At 46.4% G+C, this 25,939-nt stretch overlaps 1 protein-coding gene across 1 annotated transcript; it reads left to right on the top strand.

The window, feature by feature from the left end:
• LOC130392761 (putative uncharacterized protein DDB_G0282133) lies at positions 1 to 10,560 on the top strand. Its single transcript, XM_056603265.1, has 5 exons — positions 1 to 35; positions 717 to 731; positions 5,231 to 5,459; positions 5,514 to 10,228; positions 10,475 to 10,560. Coding segments are annotated over exons 1-5 (4,995 nt in total). The 3' UTR covers positions 10,476 to 10,560.
• Positions 10,561 to 25,939: the final 15,379 nt, after the last annotated feature.

Below are 25,939 nucleotides of genomic sequence, written 5' to 3'. Positions count from 1 at the left end.
ATGGGCGTGGGCTGGTACATAATAGTGATGGGCCGGTGGGTTTATATTTTTGGCCATCGGCCCACCGGGGATGTCCCCGGTATTCCCGATGGCCAGTCCGCCCCTGGATGTGCATGTGTTTAGAATATTGTGAAGATCACTGGGAAATATTTTCCAAGCAATCTTGTCCATGTACAAAATATTAGAAATTGCATGTGCCTAGAAAGGTAAATCAAGGCTGAAAATGATCTAAATAGTGCAAGATACAATTATTTTAGTGGAAAGAAATTGTCATACACATACACAGGGTTTCGGAGATGGGGGCGGGCCGGGGTTTGTTTGTTGTGCGTTGCTCTGGTTACCGGTGTTGAAGTGTTCCAATGGTTCATTAGTGGTGGTATCTAATAAATCGCTCTCTAATCAATACTTCATTCACTGCCTCTTCCGTGGTCATTACAATATTATGAATAGTTCTCCGACGTCTCTGGTACTTCCATAATTAGTTTAAGTCAACATATATTGCCAAACATGCTCGCTAGTGCACCTGTCATAGCTATACTGCTTTGTCCTATTCCCGCCTCACCATTGGTCTCGCTGACAGGGGCGTCGCCGTCAACCTTGGCTTCTCCACGGAAAAGGTCGGGTAATTTAGCACATTTGGCTGCGTCTTGCTCTAATTTTTCCTCTCCACGACCTTTTTTCCTTTTTGACATTTTCGTATTTCTGTGTAACTTCAGTGAGATCAACGAGAAGTAAGTGACCCGGTCGTGTGTCAGGCTGAGCCAATCAGAAATGACAGACCGCGGAGCAGTCCAAGTTGGGCGTTCGGCCACTCACCTTGGCCGCTCGCTTTGCCCCCATATACTGTGGGGGTGTCTTTTACAACAAAAAAAAAAAATCAATATATAATAATAAAAAAAATATATAATAATAATTAAAAAAATCTAAAATAATTACGGCCGGCCGGCTCGGCCTGAAATCGTCCGGCCGTTCGGGAAATCTCCCGAACCTCCCGATGGCCAGTCCGCCCCTGTTTGTGAATAACAGTGGCTAGTTGGCAGAGTCTTTTTACACACCAGGGGCCGTATTCACAAAGGATCTTAGGGCTAAAAGTAGGTCCTAACTGGCGAATTTAGGAGTAACTCCTAAAAATAATGGGCGTGTCACTCTTAAATTTAGGACTCCTAACTTTTTTCACTAAGAGCAATTCACAAAGTATTTTAGGACTAAAAGTAGCACCTAAGTCTAGGAGAGCTTAAAAGTCCTCAAGAGGACTCCTAACTCAGTAAGACCTATTCACAAAGAATCTTAAAATGCCTGCGAGACGAAATGTTAGGGTATTCAACTTATTGTGGAGTTAATGCGCGATGCAATAACATCCCCGACTAACAGGAATAATCCGATTAGTCCCGAAATAAAATGTTATAAAAATTATAAGTTATAAAAATATATATATAACTTATAAAAAATTAAAATAATTGCGCCATCAAAAGACGAGGACGTGTTCGTCAATTGGAAGAAAGTGCATTCCATCAACACGCAGGTTGTTTTTGATGCAACTTTTACTTTTAACATAGCCTACTGGATGTTGTTGCAAAGTGGCCTGGATCTTCAGCTACCCATGATTCGCGCATTTTAATGGTGAGCGGTCTGAGGCAGCTTTTTGAGATGTACCAGTTGGGTGTCACTTGCTGGGTGACAGTGACTATCCATGCAAGACGTGGCTCTAGACACCCTACCTTAATCCACAACCGGGAGCACAGTTAAAGTGTAACATGTAAGTGATTACGCAGATTACGCTTAGTCCTATGCGTAAAACACATCGTATTGGCTCTTTGCGAGCACACAAACATACACGAAATGTTGTGGAGAGAGGAATTGGGCAGATGAAACGTCGGTTTCATGTCCTCCACGGCGAAAAACGCCTCACGGGCAAGCACAGTAATCACTGTATGTGCCATTCTACACAACCTCTGCAAGCGGAGGAACATTCCACAGCCAGACGATGATGATGATGATGATGATGATGATGATGATGATGATGGCGATCAACATTACAAGGAATTTGGCCGTGTGGAACCGAGTGGACAGGCATTTAGGGATCACTTTGAAAACACATTTTAGGTAAACACCTTGGCACAAATCAGTCAACACTTGGGTAGTTCGTAACATTTATTTTCTTTTAGATTTTACGTATTTTTATTGTTTGCTTTCTCTCTCTCTTGAACGTGCAGGCTACAACGTCATTATCGTGGTCTGCACAAAATTGTCATCATGCGTGTATTCTGCTAACTGCACTATAACTACTTAATAGGAATTAATTTCTAGCCTAGGCTATTTCCTTGTTTTTTGGTGATTCAGTGGGCTCGTCTGAACAACCAATCACCGAACTGCCCGCTTCTAAACTCGTGCACGAGAATTGACGTATTCCATAGCAACGGCGCGTCACTCTTAGTTCACTCTTTGTGATTTATCCTTAGTAAGAGTAGGTCTCAGCGGCTTTGTGAATAACTTTTAAGAAAAAACTCCTACGTAAAATGTTTTAGCGCGAGTTAGGAGCACTCCTAGCGGTAAGATAAAATGCTTTGTGAATACGGCCCCAGAAGTGTGTTTATCAGAGCGGAGCCCTGAATGTGACATCACCCGTCATCTCGTCTCTGTAAACATTGGATGTTGCGCAGCATTTATTATGACGTCATTATATCGACTCTCTCTCTCAGCCCCCCCCCCTCGGACTGACTTCCCACGTCCCTGGCTCCCGGAAGACACCCGCCGGAGCAGCCGGAAAGCTTCGGCGGCAGTTCAGCTCCCGGAGCACACCGCCTATACTGCTTCGGCGGCGAACGAATGGCTTCGACGGCGGCAATCCGGCAGCTCCGGCGCGGGGAGCTCGGCGGCAGTTCGGCAGCTCAGCTCCTAGAGTACAATCCCTTCCTCCTCCATGTCGCGGTTCATGGACCTCAGAAAGTCAAGGCCAAAGTTCCTTTCCCCCAATTTTTCTCAACCATGGCCGAGATATCCCCCACAGCGAGTCTTTACTTGTTGTGGAAATGCCAGAGACGTCAGACGCAGTCTTTATGATTCATAATATCATCCGAGGGGCACATAGCTTTTGGCCGTGATATAAGATATATTAATACCCATGCATAATATTATGATATTATATTATATTATAGGCTATAGATATAGAGCTCCAGGAGTCCGCAAACAGCAACAATCCCTTCTCCTCCATGCTGTGGTTCAGTCTGACAGCTCATTGGTCATTGGGCAGCAGCTCATTTGCATTACAGCTACAGACACCAGAAACGGCGCATTCTGAAGGGCCTGAGAAAGAGGGGAATAGCGGTAGGCAAGATTTTCTTTTTCCTAAAAGCTATATCCAGCATACAGCTTCAAAAACATGTTTTCTGGAACTCAAATACTATATTTACTTGCTGTGAAAACGCCATAATATGTCTCCTTTAAGGCAGTATTTATCTAAAGCTTTTTAAATAGTCTTTAGCAGCTAATGAACAAAATCATAGAGTAGTATTTGAGAACAAACTGTGTATGGAAACTGGACATAATACAAAAAAGGTGAACCATACAAAACTGGGTGGTATATTATTTGAAGAAAACATATATTGTCCTTTTCATGTTGGTAATTGGCACAAACTAAAAAAAGTCCAGACGTCTTCATTCATCATGAGTGAACATTTATAAAGCATAGGCACTTGAACGAAGGCAGTGAAAGAACATCGGAAGTGTATTATGTAATAATTAAATGTTAACCTGCTCTGCCAGTAAGCCTGTTGAGAAGTAGGAGGAACTCCCTGGCATGCATCATGCCAGTGCACTATTTTTTCAACAGAAAGGTATTGAACCCAATCTTGTTTTTCAGGTTCTATGAGAGTAGCTGTGCGCCACACTTGACCTCTTTGTTTAAGTGAAGGTCTTCACAAGGACCGAAGGCATGAAACAGTGTGGTCGAATAGGTTGTCATCTGTAAACCAACATGGCTAGCAAAGCCATTTTTGTGGTACTTTTGGTTGGATGTTTCCACGTATCCAATATGCAGTGTAAGTACATGGATCGGATTGTTACTTATTTTCTTTAGATTTCAATTCAAATATGTTTGTCCTTTGCCACACGTATTCATTTGTATGTTTTGATTTTATCTTAAGGGTAAGTTGGAGACTTGTATTGTTAAGCTAATAAACAATAGTATAAATCAATGCATTATTTGGCATCATGCAATTCCTGTCATTGTTTTTCTTTTATCATACCTCTGTTCTTTAGCTACCTTCGTTTCTGGCATCATAAAACATGCTAAGGAACATCCATTTCACCTTAAAAGCAAATAGTTATTCCAATTCGGTTCATAGTTAACATTTTTCTCTTAATTTCTTTCTTCTTCAGTATCAAACACTTTGCATAGCTAGTTTTCCACTAATGTTGGAGAAAGGAAGTTCCTATTAATCTGGTTTGTACCATGCATCCTTTAATCTTGGAACCTAAATACTCAATCACAAAAAAAAATATGCTAGGGTTGTTACTCTATCTGGTGGTATACCTTACCTATTCCAGTATACTTCTTAAATAAACTGGAACAGCTCGTATTTGTAACAAACAGGACATTTGAATATAATTAGTTCCTTTGTTGTGCAAGCCACTTCCCCATTAGGTGAACCTACCACACAAGAGATCTCATTTGACTAACATTTGACTAATAAATAAGTGCTGAAAGCAAATACTTTGATGATTCCACATGGGTTAATAGTTGTACACATTTTGCTGTTAATTTCTTTCACAAAGTCGTACTCATTGGTAATACACATTTTAAGGCCCGCTCAGATTGATTGCTTGATATTAGAATCCTGATCCTATCTTAAAGTGATGATAAGATTATGTTATTTATTCTGCATTATCAAATGTGAGTTCCTTGAGAAGCTCCAAGGCTCTCGGGGCTCTGCGGCTGGGGCTCAGCAGCCAAGGCAGGGCAGCTGGAGCTCTGTAAACGGCAACAATCCCTTTCACCTCCGTGTCGCGGTTCAATCTGGACTTAAGATTCCCTGGTGGTTAGAGACCGTTGAATAACATTGAGCCGTTTGTGATGGGAGAACAAATGTCAATGGTAAAACGTTAAAAAACAAATTGCCGTTGACAAATTTTCATGGTCGATTACGTGGACAAATATCAACTAACCGCGGCAGCAAATGCCTAATCCTCTACTCTCTCTCAAGCAGTTGTTAACATTTTCATTATTTTCCAGCAACTACCCCAGCAGGTGCAACAACTACATCAGCAGCTCAAACAACCACACTTCCGGTGGCAACAACCACAACCATGGTTGTAGGCTCAACAACCACATCTCCAGGTCCAACAACCACAACAGCGGCTCCAACAACCACAACCCCGGGTCCAACTACAACAACCGCAGGTCCAACCACCACAACCGCAGGTCCAACAACCTCAACAATAGGCTCAACAACCACAACAGTGCCTCCAACAACCACAACATCAGCTTCAACAACCACAACAGTGGTTCCAACTAGCACAACACCAGCTCCAACATCCACAACAGCAGCTCCAACAACCACAACAGCGGCTCCAACAATCACAAACTTGAATCCAACTACCACAACCGCGGTTCCAACCACGACAATAGCGGCTCCAACAACCACAACAATAGGCTCAACAACTTCAACCCCGGGTCCAACAACCACAACATCAGGTTCAACAACTACAACAGCGGCTGTAACAACCACTACAGCGACTGTAACAACCACAACAGCGGCTCCAACAACCACAACAGCAGCTCCAACAACCACAACAGCGGCTCCAACAACCACAACAGTGGCTCCAACGACAACCTTAGGTCCAACAACCACAACCGCAGGTCCAACAACCACAACAGCGGCTCCAACAACCACAACAGGGCCTCCAACCACCACAACCGCAATTCTGACTACCACAACAGCAGCTCCAACAACTACAACAGCAGCTCCAACTACCACAACAGCAACTCCAACAACCACAGCAGTGGCTCCAATAACCACAACATCGGCTCCAACAACCACAACTGCAGGTCCAACAACCACAACCGCAGGTCCAACAACCACAACAGCAGCTCCAACAACCACAACAGCTCCAACAACCACAACAGCAGCTCCAACAACCACAACAGCGCCTCCAACAACCACAACATCGGCTCCAACAACCACAACGGCCGCTCCAACAACCACAACAGTGGCTCCAACGACAACCTTAGGTCCAACAACCACAACCGCAGGTCCAACAACCATAACAGCGGCTCAAACAACCACAACAGCGCCTCCAACAACCACAACCGCAATTCTGACTACCACAACAGCAGCTCCAACAACTACAACAGCAGCTCCAACTACCACAACAGCAACTCCAACAACCACAACAGCAGCTCCAACAACCACAACATCGGCTCCAACAACCACAACTGCAGGTCCAACAACCACAACCGCAGGTCCAACAACCACAACAGCAGCTCCAACAACCACAACAGCGCTTCCAACGACCACAACAGCGCCTCCAACGACCACAACAGCGCCTCCAACGACCACAACAGCGCCTCCAACAACCACAACATCGGCTCCAACAACCACAACATCGGCTCCAACAACCACAACAGCAGCTCCAACAACCACAACAGCGCCTCCAACAACCACAACAGCAGGTCCAACAACCACAACAGCAGGTCCAACAACCACAACAGCAGCTCCAACAACCACAACAGCAGCTACAACAACCACAACAGCGCCTCCAACCACCACAACAGCGCCTCCAACCACCCCAACAGCGCCTCCAACGACCACAACAGCGCCTCCAACAACCACAACATCGGCTCCAACGACCACAACAGCAGCTCCAACGACCACAACCGCAGGTCCAACCACCACAACAGTGCCTCCAACAACCACAACAGCGCCTCCAACAACCACAACAGCAGCTCCAACAACCACAACAGCGGCTCCGACAACCACAACGGCAGCTTCGACAACCACAACCCCAGGTCCAACAACCACAACAGCGGCTCCAACAACCACAACAGCGCCTCCAACAACCACAACCGCCATTCTGACTACCACAACAGCAGCTCCAACAACTACAACAGCAGCTCCAACAACCACAACATCGGCTCCAACAACCACAACATCGGCTCCAACAACCACAACTGCAGGTCTAACAACCACAACCGCAGGTCCAACAACCACAACAGCAGCTCCAACAACCACAACAGCAGCTCCAACAACCACAACAGCAGCTCCAACAACCACAACTGCAGGTCCAACAACCACAACCGCAGGTCCAACAACCACAACAGCGCCTCCAACAACCACAACAGCGCCTCCAACAACCACAACAGCGGCTCCAACAACCACAACAGCAGCTCCAACAACCACAACAACAGCTCCAACAACCACAACAGCGCCTCCAACAACCACAACAGTGCCTCCAACAACCACAACAGCAGCTCCAACAACCACAACAGCGCCTCCAACAACCACAACAGCAGGTCCAACACCCACAACAGCAGGTCCAACAACCACTACAGCAGCTCCAACAACCACAACAGCGCCTCCAACGACCACAACAGCGCCTTCAACGACCACAACAGCGCCTCCAACGACCACAACAGCGCCTCCAACGACCACAACAGCGCATCCAACGACCACAACATCGGCTCCAACAACCACAACAGCGGCTCCAACAACCACAACCGCAGGTCCAACAACCACAACTGCAGGTCCTACGACCACAACAGCGGCTCCAACAACCACAACCGCAGGTCCAACAACCACAACCGCAGGTCCAACAACCACAACAGCGGCTCCAACAACCACAACAGCAGCTCCAACAACCACAACTGCAGGTCCAACAACCACAACCGCAGGTCCAACAACCACAACAGCAGCTCCAACAACCACAACAGCAGCTCCAACAACCACAACCGCAGCTCCAACAACCACAACCGCAGGTCCAACAACCACAACTGCGCCTCCAACAACCACAACAGCGCCTCCAACAATCATAACAGCGGCTCCAACAACCACAACAGCAGCTCCAACAACCACAACAGCAGCTCCAACAACCACAACAGCAGCTCCAACAACCACAACAGCGCCTCCAACAACCACAACAGTGCCTCCAACAACCACAACAGCAGCTCCAACAACCACAACAGCAACTCCAACAACCACAACAGCAGCTCCAACAACCACAACAGCGCCTCCAACAACCACAACAGCAGCTCCAACAACCACAACAGCAGCTCCAACAACCACAACAGCGCTTCCAACAACCACAACAGCAGCTCCAACAACCACAACAGCAGCTCCAACAACTACAACAGCAGCTCCAACAACCACAACAGCAGCTCCAACAACCACAACAGCAGCTCCAACAACCACAACAGCTGCTCCAACAACCACAACTGCCGGTCCAACAACCACAACCGCAGGTCCAACAACCACAACAGCGCCTCCAACAACCACAACAGCGCCTCCAACAACCACAACAGCGGCTCCAACAACCACAACAGCAACTCCAACCACCTCAACAGCAGCTCCAACAACCACAACAGCGCTTCCAACAACCACAACAGCAGCTCCAACAACTACAACAGCAGCTCCAACAACCACAACAGCAGCTCCAACAACCACAACAGCAGCTCCAACAACCACAACAGCTGCTCCAACAACCACAACTGCCGGTCCAACAACCACAACCGCAGGTCCAACAACCACAACAGCGCCTCCAACAACCACAACAGCGCCTCCAACAACCACAACAGCGGCTCCAACAACCACAACAGCAACTCCAACCACCTCAACTGCGGCTCCAACCACCACAACAGCAGCTCCAACCACCACAACAGCAGGTCCCACAACCACAACGGCAACTCCAACAACCACAACGGCAACTCCAACAACCACAACAGCAGCTCCAACAACCACAACAGCAACTCCAACAACCACCACAGCGCCTCCAACAACCACAACCGCAGGTCCAACAACCACAACAGCAACTCCAACAACCACAACAACAGCTCCAACAACCACAACGGCAGGTCCAACAACCACAACGGCAACTCCAACTACCACAACAGCAACTCCAACAACCACAACAGCGCCTCCAACAACCACAACAGCGCCTCCAACAAGCACAACAGCACCTCCAACAACCACAACAGCGCCTCCAACAACCACAACAGCGGCTCAAACAACCACAACAACAATTCCAATGACAACCTTAGGTCCAACAACCACAACCGCAGGTCCAGCAACCACAACCGCAGGTCCAGCAACCACAACAGCGACTCCGAAAACCACAACAGCAATTCTGACTACCACAACAGCAGCTCCAACAACTACAACAGCTGCTCCAACAACTACAACAGCAGCTCCAACAACCACAACAGCGGCTCCAACAACCACAACAGCGGCTCCAACAACCACAACAGCGGCTCCAACAACCACAACAGCGGATCCAACAACCACAACAGCGGCTCCAACCACCACAACAGCGGCTCCAACCACCACAACAGCGGCTCCAACCACCACAACAGCGGCTCCAACAACCACAACAGCGGCTCCAACAACCACAACAGCGGCTCCAACAACCACAACAGCAGCTCCAACAACCACAACAGCGCCTCCAACAACCACAACAGCAATTCTGACTACCACAACAGCAGCTCCAACAACTACAACAGCTGCTCCAACAACTACAACTGCAGCTCCAACAACCACAACCGCGCCTCCAACAACCACAACAGCAGCTCCAACAACCACAACAGCAGCTCCAACAACTACAACAGCAGCTCCAACAACCACAACAGCGGCTCCAACAACCACAACAGCGGCTCCAACAACCACAACAGCGGCTCCAACAACCACAACAGTGGCTCCAACCACCACAACAGCGGCTCCAACCACCACAACAGCGGCTCCAACAACCACAACAGCGGCTCCAACAACCACAACAGTGGCTCCAACAACCACAACATCGGCTCCAACAACCACAACAGCAGCTCCAACAACCACAACAGCGGCTCCAACAACCACAACAGTGGCTCCAACAACCACAACATCGGCTCCAACAACCACAACAGCAGCTCCAACAACCACAACAGCGGCTGCAACAACCACAACAGCAGCTCCAACAACCACAACAGCAGTTCCAACAACCACAACTCCAACTACAACAACCACCACGACAATCATTCCTCCTGGTATGTCCACTTAAAAACAAACACATCACAACCATTTCCTAACCTTTAATATTTACTTGTTACTGGTCTTGTACTGTTGCTGCTATGTGAATGTTGAGGAACCAAGCCTAATGATTTTACTCTTGTGTACTGTACAATAAGATGTAATAAAAGTGATTCTGATTCTGGTTGGTATCAGGCTTGTTGAATTACGTTTTCTACGTACTCAATATGTTCCTTGTTTGAATCACCTGCCTTTCTCCCCAGACTTCTCAACCTTGGCATATTTACAAGTCAGGATGATTTCCTATGGTGAACTCAGCAATGAAACCATTTCGGGACTTCTTCAAGAGGTACGTTTAGTTGCATCTATCGATTAAATGGAACTATTTTGCATGATGGACAGCAGTAGCACATATTAAATATATACGACAAATTCTTTGTCACTGTAACTGATGCCATATTTTTATCCTTTTTTTCTCTTCTTAGTTTTTCAGAAAACAGCTTCCAAATGGAACAGCTCATCTGCTCTCATTGAAAAGAATCCAAAGTGTATTTTAATAATATTTTTGGGCGTTATTGTTTATCTAAATTCACTTTACACTTTACTAAATCCACAAACATATTGCTTACACATTTACATCAAATAGGCTTGCATGGAAACACACAACTTGATCTATAACTATTGAAATATTTAGAATTTAATGTAAATTCAACCATTTATCAAATAGTCAAATAGACAAATCAATGGTCTTGTACAATCTTAATTTTCTAATATTGTCACAGTATATTGTAAATGATTGTGAATGTTTTTAAATCAATGGAACTGAATTTATCGTCTACTATAAAGCCTTGCTATGGGTGAACATTGGTTCCATTGGATGCGTTTGTTGTGCTTGTGTTCCTCTTGCAGCCTTAAGGTGGCAGCCTAGCACCATTTGTTAAAATTTGATGAAAGCGTATTTCAAGCAGACTTTAATTTTGACTGTTTTGTACTGGCCTCTATAGGGAGAGCCAACACACACACACACACACACACACACACACACACACACACACACACACACACACACACACACACACACACACACACCGTATCCCCATGTTCATTAAAGGCCAACTCTATGGTGGCACTGAAGTGCAAAACCCAACATCAAATCAGAAAATACAACAGCATATCGCAAAACAAACCAGCAAATAATTAAACACAACAGCAAATTACAAACACAACAGCAAATCACAAAACACAGGTAGGTACATCTTGGAAAAATTATGCCTCATCCTGATTAGATGTACTGTCTGTCAGTCTGCACTTGTGTTCGCAGTGTTTTCACTCAGAAAAGTAGTCTAGCACAGAGAATCTATGGTCTAGCTAGTTTTGAAGTTTAGAGCAGAAACAAAACTAACTATGTAAGTTAAAGTGTAATTCCGGCGAAAATTTAACTCGGGGTCTTTTTCGGAATGAAAACCCATAAAATAGGCCCTCCACACTGTTTCTTTCGTTGATAATCGAGTATAGAGCTTGCCAAATGTTGCCCAGAGCAATGTAACAGCCCAAATGGCTTCCATGTTTTTGGCTAGGGGCACAGCGAACGCTTCCAAATCGGCTTCTTTTAACCCCTAATATTGCTCAAAATAGAACCAAACCTCTGCAATAGCATGATTAGGGTCCCTACACATGAAATTAATCATCAACAACTTAGTTAGCGTACCGGGAGTTTATTAAAAGACTGTTTTCAAAGTCTGTGCCTTACCGGTAGGTCCATGTTTCCAGGAAGTCCACACAAGTCGGCTGCCGTAATTAATATAATAGAGGCACCAACATTTTTACTTAAAAATCTCCCCTCTTGATACTTGGCTGTTTTAAATGTGTTCATTCACAACATCCGAAGCATCGATCAATTAATGATTGGATTATGAATTAGAGACAAATAGAAGAAACTACGAAGAAGAAAGGAGTCGCGAATGACGTGTCACCGGAGTAAGAGAGCGTATTTTTTGGCTTAATTTCATAATAACAAACACAGGGACAAATTAAGTTGATTTTTGTTTAACTGAGAAAACAGGGAATGGAAGGATGGGACCCTATAATGTGAAGCTAACTGTCAATAATAATAAAAAAAACATTTTCTATGTTCGCGTGCAGCTGTGAACTCATGTATTGTGATTTATTGTGTGTGGGACATTCCAGAATTGGAGGACATTTTCTGTCCCACCCATGAAATTTCAAGTGGTTCCAAAATATTATTTGAAATACCAAATAGCTCTCGAGCACCCCCTAAAATGGCATTTTTTTCGTGCCACCTTCTTGATGACCAACTTGCATGTCAAATGTAACAGTTAAAATAAGTTTTAAATCTACTTTTTTTGGTACGATTTTGTTAATATATGTATTTTGTAATTGTTAAAGTAATTTGTTTAATCAACATATTTTAAATAATAGTAATTATGCACTGAAGTTGTGTCCCACAACATGAGCGCAACCCTGTTACCGAAACCAATTTAGCAATGGAAGAGAAAAAACAGTGTGTTACACGACAGAGGAAATGACATTATTACACCATTTGCTAGCACCATGGGTAGACCAAAGGTACGTCATTTCTTATTTTTTTCATATTATTCCAATCTTTTCAGCCTTGATTGAGTGTGTCACTCTGACCAACGCAAACTCTATTAATCATATTATCAAAATAAGACAAATTTATTTCAAGTTTTCTTCCTTTATAAGTTTGTCCTTGACCTCACATTCCACAGCTAGCATCTATTCTTGAGAAAAAGCTAACATTAGCATTGATTTGCAACCCTGTTACTTGCAACCCTGTTACTGTAATAGGGTTGCACTACAGTAACAGGGTTGCATCTCCTTCAGTTCACTCAGAAGGGACAATCTGTTATCTGTAGTAAAATTGTATAATTGTATATGTATGATTGTGTATGTATAATTTCAACCCGGTATCACGCGATTTCGTGCTCATGCGCACGAACGTTAATCTATTGAAGCACGATAGTCCGACTTTTTCGTGCTACACAGAACGAAATGTAAACCAATGCATTCTGAATGGGAGTGTTCTCAGACAATTAGCGTGCTCCACAAAACGGTACGAGATAGAGAGAAAGAGAGAGAGGGAGGGACAGAGAGAGAGAGCGAGAGAGAGGCTTCAGAAAGGGTGTTCTCAGATAGTACAGTGCACCCTAGTTATGTTTATGCCAAAACCACAAATGCTATATATATATATTGTGGCATCTTGCCAAGTACGTGCTTGCAAGTCATCGAGTCCGTAGTACGCGTGCTAGGAATTGAGAAACGGCCAATGGCTGTTTCCCAATGTCAAGGAAGCATGCTCAACGGCCGCCCTTTTAAGGACGCTACGTCATAGAACGCCGACAAGCACTGTTCCAATGTTGAGGACACTCGAAAAACGTGCCATTTTTGCGTCCTTTGTTTTTGAGAATTCCGAGATTTTTCAAGGATGCATCGCTGCATCCTAGACGAGCCAAAACTACCCACAATTCTCTGCGTTCACTGGGCGGGTTCTTGAAAATGGCAGAGCAGTACACGTTCAAACGAAGTGAAGTTATATTAGTTTTCAGAAATATTTTGTGCCGTATTGCTTTTTATAGATTCATCATGTTAATGCAAATAATCAAGCCTAAAGACCTGTGCCACTTTTCAAACGTTTTTGCAACTTAATGATACGTTGCTATATTTTGCATGGACGTAGCTGGTGTTAAACACCACTGTCACTGTTGAGTTTTATCAGCAGAGTGGTGCTGCTGATGCCTAGGAAGGAGGCTTACGACTTCTCTCATTATAGGACATTTATTTCAGAACAATGAAATGTGGCCATCTGCCGGTTGGGTTGAGCGCGGACTGACTTTTGAATATAGAAAACGTTACGCATAAAAATGTCCATGTACGGGAAGTCCATTAGGTCACAATACAATACATGAACATTCATCACATTAATTATTGTGTGCTCTTGCGCCCTCTTGTGTCGCCAAGAGTAAATAATATTTACAGTCATGTAACCTGAGAACATAAAAAATAGGCTTACATTTTAACAGTCACCAATGTCAATTTACTCGCTCACAAGATTACATTATTTATGTATACCTATTTATGTTTGTGTTGAATCGTTTTTTTTTAGGGTCAGCCCAGCAAACGGAGGCTTTTGTGCGCCTTAGGGTGGCGCACAAACATTTGTTTACCGGTGGAAGGGATAGTGTTGCAAGTGTATTTGCATGGAAGAATACACGGAGTCAGGCTGAGTCTCTTAGGCATGTATTGAACGCGTTGTCACATAACAAGACTGGCACGTGTTGACTGCCCGAGTCCATACACACACAAGCCCACTAGGGGGAGCTGTCGGCTTGCATAACATTAGCCTACAACATCTCCCTTTCTTTAGTATAACAAAATACAAAACAATAACATGGATAGTATCAGTCATTAGAACATTAGTGCTCATATCCATATATCAAAATAGTGCAATAGAAATAGTGTATAAAGACGAGACAGTAAGTCAATATGAACCAGGACCTTTGCAGAACTATAACCACAAAATAGCAGTATCAAAGCATGCACAAAACAACCGAATAAGAACATTCAAAGTAACCATCTTTTCTCTTTTTTTTTTTTTTAAAACAATAAACCACTGTCCCGCATGTGTGTGTGTCTGTGTGTGTGTGTGTGTCAGTCTCAGCTCAGTGTATGACCTAAAGGTCAAGTCTGTCTGGAGGCTTAATATGCCTCCCGCTCCGGGAGCAGGCCCGGCCCTGTAACGCACGGCATGGTGTGGACACAGCCCGTGAGGGAGATGGCGGTGACCTCAGGGCTGATAACCTTGGAGACGTCGCAGGGCTGCTGACGACTTCCTCTGCATTGCCCCCGCCTGCATGGCCCCCGTCAGCTGCACCCGCGTCCACAGGCTGCTCAGGTGGCCGTTCTTCGTGAGCTGCTGGCTGTGGGGGGGCAACCTCTGCTGGTCGGAGATCGATCCTGTTGCGACGATACGCGGTTCCCTCCACGTTGACGAGATAGGACCGCGGTCCCACCTGCTGTAAGCATACACCTCTCCTCCATCGGCCCGTCCTGTCACCTGGGAGTGGTTTCATCCTGATGGGCTGGCCGACGTTCAGCTCCGGCAGATCCCTCGCAGATCTGTCGTAAGTCAGCTTCGTTGCTTGACGCTTCACTCTCAGCCTGTCTGTGACCCCAGTGGTGACCTGAGGCTCTAGCAGCTGGTCGGCCACAGGGAGAAGAGTTCTCAGCCTCCGTGACATCAGTCGCTGTGCTGGGCTGCTGTGCATGCCCTCAGTGGGCGTGTTCCTCCAGTGCAGAAAGGCCTTCCAGGGGTCCTCGTCGGCACGGTCTGCTTTTCTGCATAGGCTCTTCGCAATCTTCACTGCAGACTCTGCCTTGCCATTAGCCTTTGGGTGTCTCGGGGAGGACATGACATGTTCGAAGCCCCACTCCCTCGCAAACACCCGAAACTCTCCACAGTCAAACTGACCTCCACAGTCTGAAATGACCCGGTCAGGGATGCCGTACCTTGCAAACTGCGCTTTGCACCTTCTGATGGCCGTACCAGCAGACAGGTCTGGAAGTAGATCGATCTCCCAGAAGTCAGAATAGTGATCGACCATGAGCAGGAAATCCTGCCTTGCGTAGCTGAAAAGGTCCATGCTCACCAGCTGCCAGGGACGTGTGGGGAGCGGGTGTGACATCATAGTCTCCTTCTGTTGCTCGTGTGCATACTCGTTACACACTGAACACTGTCGTACATAGTCTTTGATTTCTCCCTGCATGTTTGGCCAGTAGAGAGTATCGCGGGCCTGTCTGAAACAAGCCTCACCCCCCACGTGGTTGTAGTGGATCCGTCTCAGCATCTCTGGGCGCATAGATTTCGGAATGATGACTCGCTGGCTCCTAAAAAGCACACCGTCCTGTGCGCTTATCTCATCTCTGATGGCCCAGTAATCTCTGATGGCCATGGGGCTCTCCTCTTTGTGTTCTGGCCATCCGCCCAGCACGACCGACTTCAGTGTTTGAAGGCACACATCCTCCTCTGTGTGTTTCCGTATCTGTGCAAGGCGTTGGCAAGTGACGTTGAGGTAGTCTGCTTGCTGAATGGCTGCTGTGTCACACTGCTCCTGCTGCATGCTGCAGACCATTTCACGTCTGTACTGAATGTCCATTCTCTGTGGTGGGGTGGGAGCCCTGCTGAGTCACTTATGTACATTTCAGGGCCTGGCTTGTACACCACTGTGAGGCAGTAGTTCTGAAGTGTGAGGAGCATGCTCTGCAGGCGCTTTGGTGCACTGAGAAGGGGCTTAGAGAAGATTGACACTAGCGGGCGGTGGTCGGTCTCTGCAGTCACATCGCCCCTCCCATATAGGTAGTAGTGGAAGCGTTGACAAGCGAATACGATGCTCAAGCACTCCTTCTCAATCTGTGCATAGTTTTGCTCCGTCTGGTTTAGCGCTCGGGAGGCGAACGCGACCGGCTGCCCCCCTTGAAGCAGGCAGCAGCCCAACCCGGTCTGACTGGAGTCACTCTGTATGGTGACTGGCTTGCTGACATCGTAATAACGTAGTACTGGCACCGCCGTGACCAGCGTCTTGATCTCCTTCATAGCAGCATCATGTTTGGGCAACCAGTGCCACGGCACCTCTTTGTCCAGCAACCTTCTCAGCGGTTCACACACCTCTGATAAGCGGGGCATGAACCTCGATAAGTAGTTGACGAAGCCGACACACCGCTGAACGCCCTTTGCATCCATGGGGTTTGGCATGTCGAGAACCGCCCTGACCTTCTCGGGGTCAGCTTTGAGGCCCTCCACCGACAGAAACTGCAGTTTCTTTATGCTCAGCCTCAGCTTCACTTCCCTGCATCTTTCCATGAGAGCAATGAGGTTTGCGTCGTGGTCCTGTACAGCCTCCTCCTCTGTGACCCCACAGCCGACCACAAGGATGTCATCCGCTATAGGCTCAATCCCTTTCAAACCGGCCAGCAGCTCATGTTGTTTCCTCTGATATAGCTCCGGTGCGACTGACACACCGAAAGGGAGCTTCAGCCATCGCTTTCTACCCCACGGCGTCCAGAACGTTGTCATCAGGCTGCTCTCCTCATCCAGGCGACACTGCAGGAATGCGTCGCGCGCATCCACCAGGGTGAAGACGCGTGCCTTTGGCAGCTTGTATAGCACGTCATCTAAAGTGGGCATGAGGTAATGGGACCTCTTCAGGGCTCGGTTAAGGGGCTTAGGGTCGATGCAAAGCCTCAATTTGTCTGGCTTCTTCACTATGACTAGATTGCTTATCCAGTCTGTGGGCTCAGTGACTGTGGTTAAGTGTCCATCCTTTTCGTACTGGTCCAGCTGCGCCTTAACAGCCGCCTTGAGGGCCACCGGGACATTCCTTGGTGCGCACTGTACGGGCACAACAGTGCTGTCCAACACGAAGTGAATATCACCCGGCAGTGACTCGACTGGGCTGGTGAACACGTCATTGTAAGTGTTAATAAGACAGTCTCTGGTCAGCTCACCTGCCTTGCAGTGCTCCACTTTGTTCAGCTCTTCGGGAATGGTGAAACGCATCAGGCCAAGTCTCTCGCATGTCTCCCCTGAAAGCAAAGGCTTCTGGCTGGTACACACAACCTCAAAATCCAGTCTGTGTGTCTTGCCCCTGATGACACACTGTGTGCTGTACACGCCAATTGAGCTCATCCACTCACTGTTGTAAAGCCTCAGTCTGGCAAGACTTTTCTGAAGAGGAGCTTTAGGTGCCGGTCTCATCTTGTCTTTCATGCTCATCACGTTGCAGGTGGCTCCAGAGTCAAGCTGGCACCTCTGGACCCCTCTGTGGAGTGGCAGGTTTACAAACCACTTTTTCCTTTGAGTGTTCACAGCCCCCAAGCTCTCCGCCGTGTACACATCTCTCTCATCGCGGTCGTAGTCCTCCGGGTCCCCCAGCGGCGGGTCATCCACAGCGTTCAACTGACGTGCTTGCTGGCCTTCTTTCATGCATACTTTGGCAAAGTGATTAGCAGTGCCGCACAAGCGACATGTCTTTCCAAATGCGGGGCACAGGTCTCGCCCCCGTCTGTGTGGTGTGCCACAGTACTTGCATCCACCTGTGCCTCTCTCTGGCTGTGCTGATGTGCTGGCGGACTCGGATGGCCTGCCTGTAGGTCTCCGTCCTGGTCGCTGTCCATATGCTACATTGATGCTCTCCCCAGGCACAGAGCTGCTAAGTGACATGGATTTTAACTTATTGTCCAACACCTCCACTGCACGGACAATGTCAATAGCCCCCTCCAACTTAAGGTCCTTTTCTCTTAGCATGCGTCGTCTGGCGCCTTCATCAGTTATTCCCAGAACAAGCCTGTCCCTTATGAGCTCATCTCTTAAAGCTCCATATTCACATGTGGCAGCTTTCTCTCTCAGTCTTGTGACAAAAGCATCCACTGACTCCCCATCCTCTTGTTTAAGGTTTCCAAAAACATACCTCTCAAAGATCACATTTTTGCTGGGTGTGAAGTATTGCCCTAGTTTGTCGAGTATCGCACCTGCGTCTTTCTGCTCTTCCTCCGTGAGTCCCAGATTGTGCTTGTAAACATGGTGGCAATCCTTCCCCATCAGCCTCCTGAGCGTTGCTGCCTGCACCGGCTTCTCTGCCTTGTCGATCCCGGTTGCAAGCAGATAATCCTCAAACTCTGCACGAAAGCTAGCCCAGTGGCAGTGAAGATCCCCAGTCATCTTCATGGGCTCCGGTGGCGGAATGTTTGAAGCCATCTTCCCCACGCGGCGCTAACGCTAACAGGCTAACTGAAACTTCTAACTACGTCTAGCAAAACCATTAAACGCACTCTGTAACATTAACAGGCAACTTAGGATGTTCTCTGGGTTCCAAAACAACTTCTGACACCATGTTGCAAGTGTATTTGCATGGAAGAATACACGGAGTCAGGCTGAGTCTATTAGGCATGTATTGAACGCGTTGTCACATAACAAGACTGGCACGTGTTGACTGCCCGAGTCCATACACACACAAGCCCACTAGGGGGAGCTGTCGGCTTGCATAACATTAGCCTACAACAGATAGTGCCACTATCCAATGTTGTAAAATTAATGCACAACCGATCATTTGCAATGTTTGTAATTTTTAATGAACGTATATAAATAATAAAAAAAAAAAGATATATAATTGTATTTTATATGATATACTTATGTGTTCAAAGCACTGGTAGATTGTAGGCATATATGAATGAATGAATCAGATCATATATCCAAATAAATACACGTTTATCATCTCTTTCTTTGTCTTTTTCCCCCTGCATAATAGTAATCAACCGTACTGTAAATGTGATGCATGAATCTCAGACAATTTCACTTAGTTTTATAAAAATTGAATGGATTTTCCTTTTAATAAAGACAATTCGATCAACCACAACAAAGCTTTTGTGACTTCCCCAAAGAGGCTCCATGCGAAGGAGACATGACCGCATTCATAACAGACAAAAGTCAAATAAATATCGATCAGCTTGATTGCTGCCATGTTTTATTCATAAGCGCACATGTGTTTACAAGCGGACACGCAGTATTAAAAAGTGTAAGCGCTTCCACACTACCAAGTCGTTCCCAAAGTCAGACGTTACAAACGCTAGGAAACACTCGAGCTAGCACTCTAGTCTCATCTCCATAGGACGCGACTAGCAAGGACGCGTCCTAGCAAGGCTGCAGCCTTCACTTTGGGAAACAGCCAATAACAGTAAACACTAGCCAGCATGCTCGCCAGAATCTCTTGGCAGCCCATAGGATATGGTTAATATAGCTTTGGTCAGCTGGGAGACGCTCGGCACGTGTCCAGATACGCTTCAACCTCCTTTTGCATCATAGTCAGTTTACCATACCGAATTACTTTACAAATTATAGTAACTGTTAAAAAGTATCCTTTGGATTTGATCACTTTCCTTGAAGAACTCTGCAATAATTTAGGGTGACCAGATTTGAGTTTGTGAAAAAGAGGACACTTCGTCGCGGGGGGGGGGGGGGGGGGGGGGGGGCGAAAACATGGGTATTTTTTCTTTAGTTCGTCCGTGAACTTACATTTACGTTTAGGCATGGCTGCAGACAGTGGCGATCCTAGGTCCAATTGCGCCCCGGGCAAGATTGTTGACGGGGGGGGGGTTTGTAGCCTACGAACTTCAGTGGGGGTTTCATTCCGTCTATACACGGCACCTTCTCAACGAGCACATGAGATCGGTCGCCCAATAACAGACTCTCTCTACAGTCAGCTCGCGCAAGAAGGTGGAACGTAAGGGAGATACCATTTCCAGAACTTGGAAGGCCGTAATAACCATAGACATATACAATGGTAATAACTAGTAGGTTATGTGAAAGACCCAGAAACACAAATATGCGACGATGCAAAAGATAATAATAACAATAATATATATATATTTATTTTTTTTTGACGTTTTTGGAATCCCTGCCGGACGCATTTTTTAGGTCTCGAAAAGAGGACATGTCCGGGAAAAAGAGGACGTCTGGTCACCCTAAATAATTGCCTATATATATATATATATATATATATATATATAGGCTATATATATAATTAGGCTATAATTATATTATTTAGCGTGTAATGAGACAATCTATAGCCAAATTGTCGAAGATGCCCGAGAATCTCCGGGGATATCAGCATGGGAAATCGGCGCATCAGACCCATGAACCTATAAAGACAGACGTCATCTCAAGCGGGAGAGAACGTTTGCGGTGCTGGTTTGTGTCACGTAATTACAGGGCTCTCATGTCTCATGCATTCGGCGTGAGACACACGCAATTCAACCCATGCACACGCTCGAACCTGGTCTCACGAAAATACGTGACAGTTGTCACGTTATTTATTGTTATCTGTTGAAACGTGATCAGGGACACGTAGGCCTATTTTCAAAATGTTGTATTTAAATTGGAAGTAGGCTATTTGTCGTGTCACTATAAGCACGACTTCCAAACTAAGGTTCTGTCCCGGAGCGTTCTCCCTGTCCCTTATGGAGCTCCGTACAGATCATTCATTGTTGAAAATTGTCTGTGATAACTAACAAATGACAGCTTTTGGCCACCCGTTTCTACTTAAAATTGTCTGTGATAACTAACAATATGACAGCTTTTGGTCACCCGTTTCTACTTTCACCTTTGATACTGAGAAATTGTGACAATACACGGATATAGCAAAGGAACTGCCGTCAATTGTGTTGTTTTTGTCGTAAACTAGGCTCCGATGGTTAGAAAATAGACAGATATTCCAAGGTATCCTTAAAAGGCAGCTTGGATGTTTTTATTTTCTGCAGTTTAGACTTCTTCTATAACCTATTTTTGAAAGCAAAACACCAAGCCCATTGATTTAAGAAGGCAGGGTTATTTGAAACAATTTATTAATTAAATATTTATGAGGTCATTTCTTCTCCTGAGTTTGCTTCCTAATTATGTCTAGTGTACAACCCTACTGTCCACAAGCATGACCCCACCCCTCCCCATATGGATTTGGAGAATTGTTGCCACGTCCCAGTGGTGGAGGTATCATATATATCAGGAGTGCCCAACCAGTCGATCGCGGTCTACCAGTAGACCGCCGACAGATCCAAAGTCGACTGTGAGGGGTGAAGAAACCCCCCCCCCCTCTTGAAGGTAGTCTTGCCCGGGGCGTAAATGCGTAAATGGACGTAGAACCGCCACTGCTGGGAACGATGTGTGTCGGTTTGCAATGTTGACACTAGACTGGTAGATCTCGGGAGGTTGGCTACTTGAAAAGTAGATCTTGAGTCAAAAAAGGTTGGGCACCCCTGATATATATGAAAGAGGGCATTCAGTTATACTACAATGATCAATTAGGAGGCCGAAGCCCTAAAGGAAGTGATGCAATAGGTGACTGAGTCGACAACATTTAAGTAAGCTGTACCTTGAGGTCTCTTATATATCAAAGGGGGTCTCAAAGGACGCATACGCTTCAACCTGTGGCTCCAGCCCTACAGGAAATGACTCAGCAAGTGCTCCACGTCGTTGCACCTGCACCCAGCGGCTCGCTTGCAAGATTTTGGCCTGAAGTTCTTCCCAGACCTACACCCTAGCCATCCAACATGCATATCTGAGAATCAGGCCTCTCTTTAATAATGACAAAAAGTTATGAGAGAAATACACATGAACTTTTTGTTATCTCATAAGCGGCGTGGTGCCGGCACCTTTTGACCCCGGACTTCAAAAACGTGGCCACAGGCCAGCTGTGTCTACACACCTTAAGCCACAAATGTACACCTCCATCCCACAAAAAATGGGGACTAGAAACTAACCTCTGTCTTATGTACATTTACTGTACTGTTGGAGGTCACGCCCCTTTTCCGGCCTTTTCGAGATAGCTGGGGATGCTAAAATGTTTACACACATTTCCCGGGGCCCGGAGAACGACATATCCGAGATTTGGAGTTCTAGCCCTTAGAGAAAAAAAGTTTTCCCAAATGGACTGTCATTTGGACAAAGCCCCTTAGAAGTGTTGCCTGCAAAACCTGATGGTTCAGAATGTGGTGGAAAAACAGTTTTTGAGATAGGAAGGTCCTACCGCCCTGAAATTTGAATACCTTATTCTAGGGCCTAACTGGGACCCCCGCACCAAAACTTGGCCCAGTCGGACCCCGGGTGCAGGAAGGGGGGGCCTGGACTTTCATAATCTTCGCTCGGTGAATGTGAAGGATGTTTGGTCGGATGTTATGACGAAGAATCATAATGTGAATGGGAATATTCTATAAATGTCTTGATATCATCTTTCTCCAGCATCACAAAGGAAGAGGTGGAGGACGTCATCAGGAAAATGAAGCCATCCACCTGTGCACTAGACCCCTTCCCTACAGCTCTGCTGAAGGCCAACATCTCTGCTGTCTCTCCACTCATCACCAATATCATTAACCACTCCCTCCTGGCTGGCCATATCCCATCTGCATTAAAAACTGCTGTCATCAGACCAACATTAAAAAAAACCTACCCTTGATCCAGAAGTCCTCTCCAACTACAGGCCCATCTCAAATCTCCCATTTCTGTCAAAAGTTGTGGAAAAAACAGTTGCAGCACAACTCCAGGATCACCTCATACAACATCACTTGTTTGAAAAATTCCAGTCTGGTTTCCGCTATGGCCACAGTACAGAAACAGCCTTGGTCAGTGTCACAAATGACCTCCTGATGGCAGCAGACACCGGCTCCCCATCTCTCCTCATCCTCCTGGACTTAACAGCTGCTTTTGATACGGTTGACCACAATACTCTCCTTCACCGCCTGCAATACACCATTGGACTATCAGGAAATGTAAAGAACTGGTTCACCTCGTACCTCACTGACAGAACTGAGCACGTTGCCCTGGGCAAAGCAAAATCACACACCAACAACGTCACCTGCGGTGTCCCCCAGGGCTCGGTGTTGGGCCCCACACTGTTCTCACTTTACATGCTCCCCCTGGGTAGTGTCATTAGCAGGCATGGCTTATCTTACCACTGCTATGCTGATGATACACAGCTCTACATCAGGACAACCCCCACTTCTTCTGCCCCTCTGCCAACATCCACACTGACCACCTGCCTGGAGGAGATAGAGGCGTGGATGAAGCTCAACTTCCTACAACTTAACAGCCATAAAACGGAAGCCATCCTTGTTGGCACGCCACATCAGCTCCGCTCCCCCACCATCACCAATATCACCTTCTCTGGCAAAAACATCCCCCTTTCCACATCCGTCACCAACCTCGGTGTTAAAATGGACCCACAACTTAATTTTGACACCCACATCAAACACCTCTGTAAGACAGCTTTATACCACCTCAGGAACATCGCCAAACTCCGCCAATCACTCACCCTGGCTGATGCAGAGAAGCTCGTCCATGCCTTTGTCTCCTCCAGGTTGGACTACTGCAATGCACTCCTCATTGGGATCCCTGGCAAGAGCATCCAGAGGCTCCAATACATTCAAAACAGTGCTGCCAGGGTCCTGATGAGGGTGCGCAAGCATGACCACATCACCCCCATCCTGAAATCACTGCACTGGCTCCCTGTCCCACTCAGAATTGAGTACAAGGTCTCCCTCCTCACCCACCAGTGCCTTCACGGACTTGTCCCCCTCTACCTTCAGGAACTCCTCACCCCCCCGACAAATTCACGTACACTCCGTTCAGGATCCACTCACACCCTCCAAACCCGACATACGAAGCTGTGCACCATGTGTTATCGGGCCTTTTCTGCTGCTGCCCCTAGACTATGGAACGCCCTCCCTGACCACCTGAGGGCTCCACAGACTACAGCTCTTTTTAAACGGAACCTCAAAACCCATCTCTTTAAAAGAGCATTTAGCTAAACTTTCTTTGAGGTTCCCCTTTTAATAGTTTTTTTGTTTTTGTTTTTTCTCTGAAGCACTTTGAGATTCTTGAATATAAAGTGCATTATAAATAAAATGTATTATTATTATTATTATCATCTTTCGTCTCAACACTTCTGCTGCAGCCGCTTAAAGCAGGGATGCCGTGGTGGCGGCCCGCGGGCCGGATCCGGCCCGAATTGACATCACATTCGGCCCCGTTACATCAGTGGTTGGGAAGAGTTTTATTTTATTTTTTTTATTTATAAATAAAATTATGATACAATATCAACAAATGTAAATGTACTTTTGTTTTTTATCCTTACTTAATGGTTTTAAGTATAATGATTATTTTTAATTATTTTCCACGTAATCCAACAGTTTGTCTTGCCCGTCTCAGTTGCAGCGTGTGCACTGACCAACGTTCTAAGGAACACGTGGCTCCCGCTCGATATCAGTCAGGATGTTATCAAAGAAGCGGAAGGTTGACTCTGAATGTCGTGTCTTTCAGGAGAAATGGAAAGAAAAGTATTTATTTTGGGAAGTGGGGGGCAAACCTGTATGTTTAATTTGTTCGCAACAAGTGGCTGTGCCAAAGGAGTACAACATCAGACGACATTACGAGACCCATCAGGAGAAGTACAACGAGTACACAGGGCCACGCAGGGCACAAAAGCTAAACGAGCTAGCCTCATCCCTCAGAAAACAGCAATCCGCTTTCTTGAAATGCCGAGAGACATATGAAGGTTCGTTTTAATTCTTCTCAAAGTCTTATTTTTACGACAACTGTAGCCTAGTTGTTTTCGAATGGGGATTTCTGTATACTAACATAACATTTTACTTCATGTTTAGGGGCAGTGAAGGCGAGCTATGTCATCGCATGGGAGATAGCTAAAGCTTCCAAGCCTTTCTCTGAGGGGGAATTCGTGAGGACGTGCATCACAATGGCAGCCGAGCTAGTGTGTCCAGAAAGTCGACAAGCCCTAGCGAACATCAGCTTATCCCGACCTACAGTGACCGAGAGAGTGGAAGAGCTCTCCAGCGACTTGCGCAGCCAACTTAAAGAGAAGATAAAGTCATTCATCGCGTTCTCTATTGCCCTTGACGAGAGCACTGATGTGACTGATACGGCCCAGTTGGCGATATTTATTCGCGGAGTGGATGCTGCCTTGAATGTCACGGAGGAGTTTGTTTCCGTGGTACCCATGACAGACACGACTACAGCTAACGACGTGTTCGTTAGCCTTGTCGGGGCCCTTGACAATCTGGAGGTGGACTGGAGTCGCGCTGTCAGTGTGGCTACGGATGGTGCACCTTCCATGGTAGGAAGAAAGGCCGGG

The sequence above is a fragment of the Gadus chalcogrammus genome, chromosome 12, assembly GCF_026213295.1.
Source record: "Gadus chalcogrammus isolate NIFS_2021 chromosome 12, NIFS_Gcha_1.0, whole genome shotgun sequence".
Classification (NCBI taxonomy): Eukaryota; Metazoa; Chordata; class Actinopteri; order Gadiformes; family Gadidae; genus Gadus; species Gadus chalcogrammus.
Note: the sequence above shows the minus strand (reverse complement) of the source record. Positions and strands in the feature narration are given on the sequence as shown.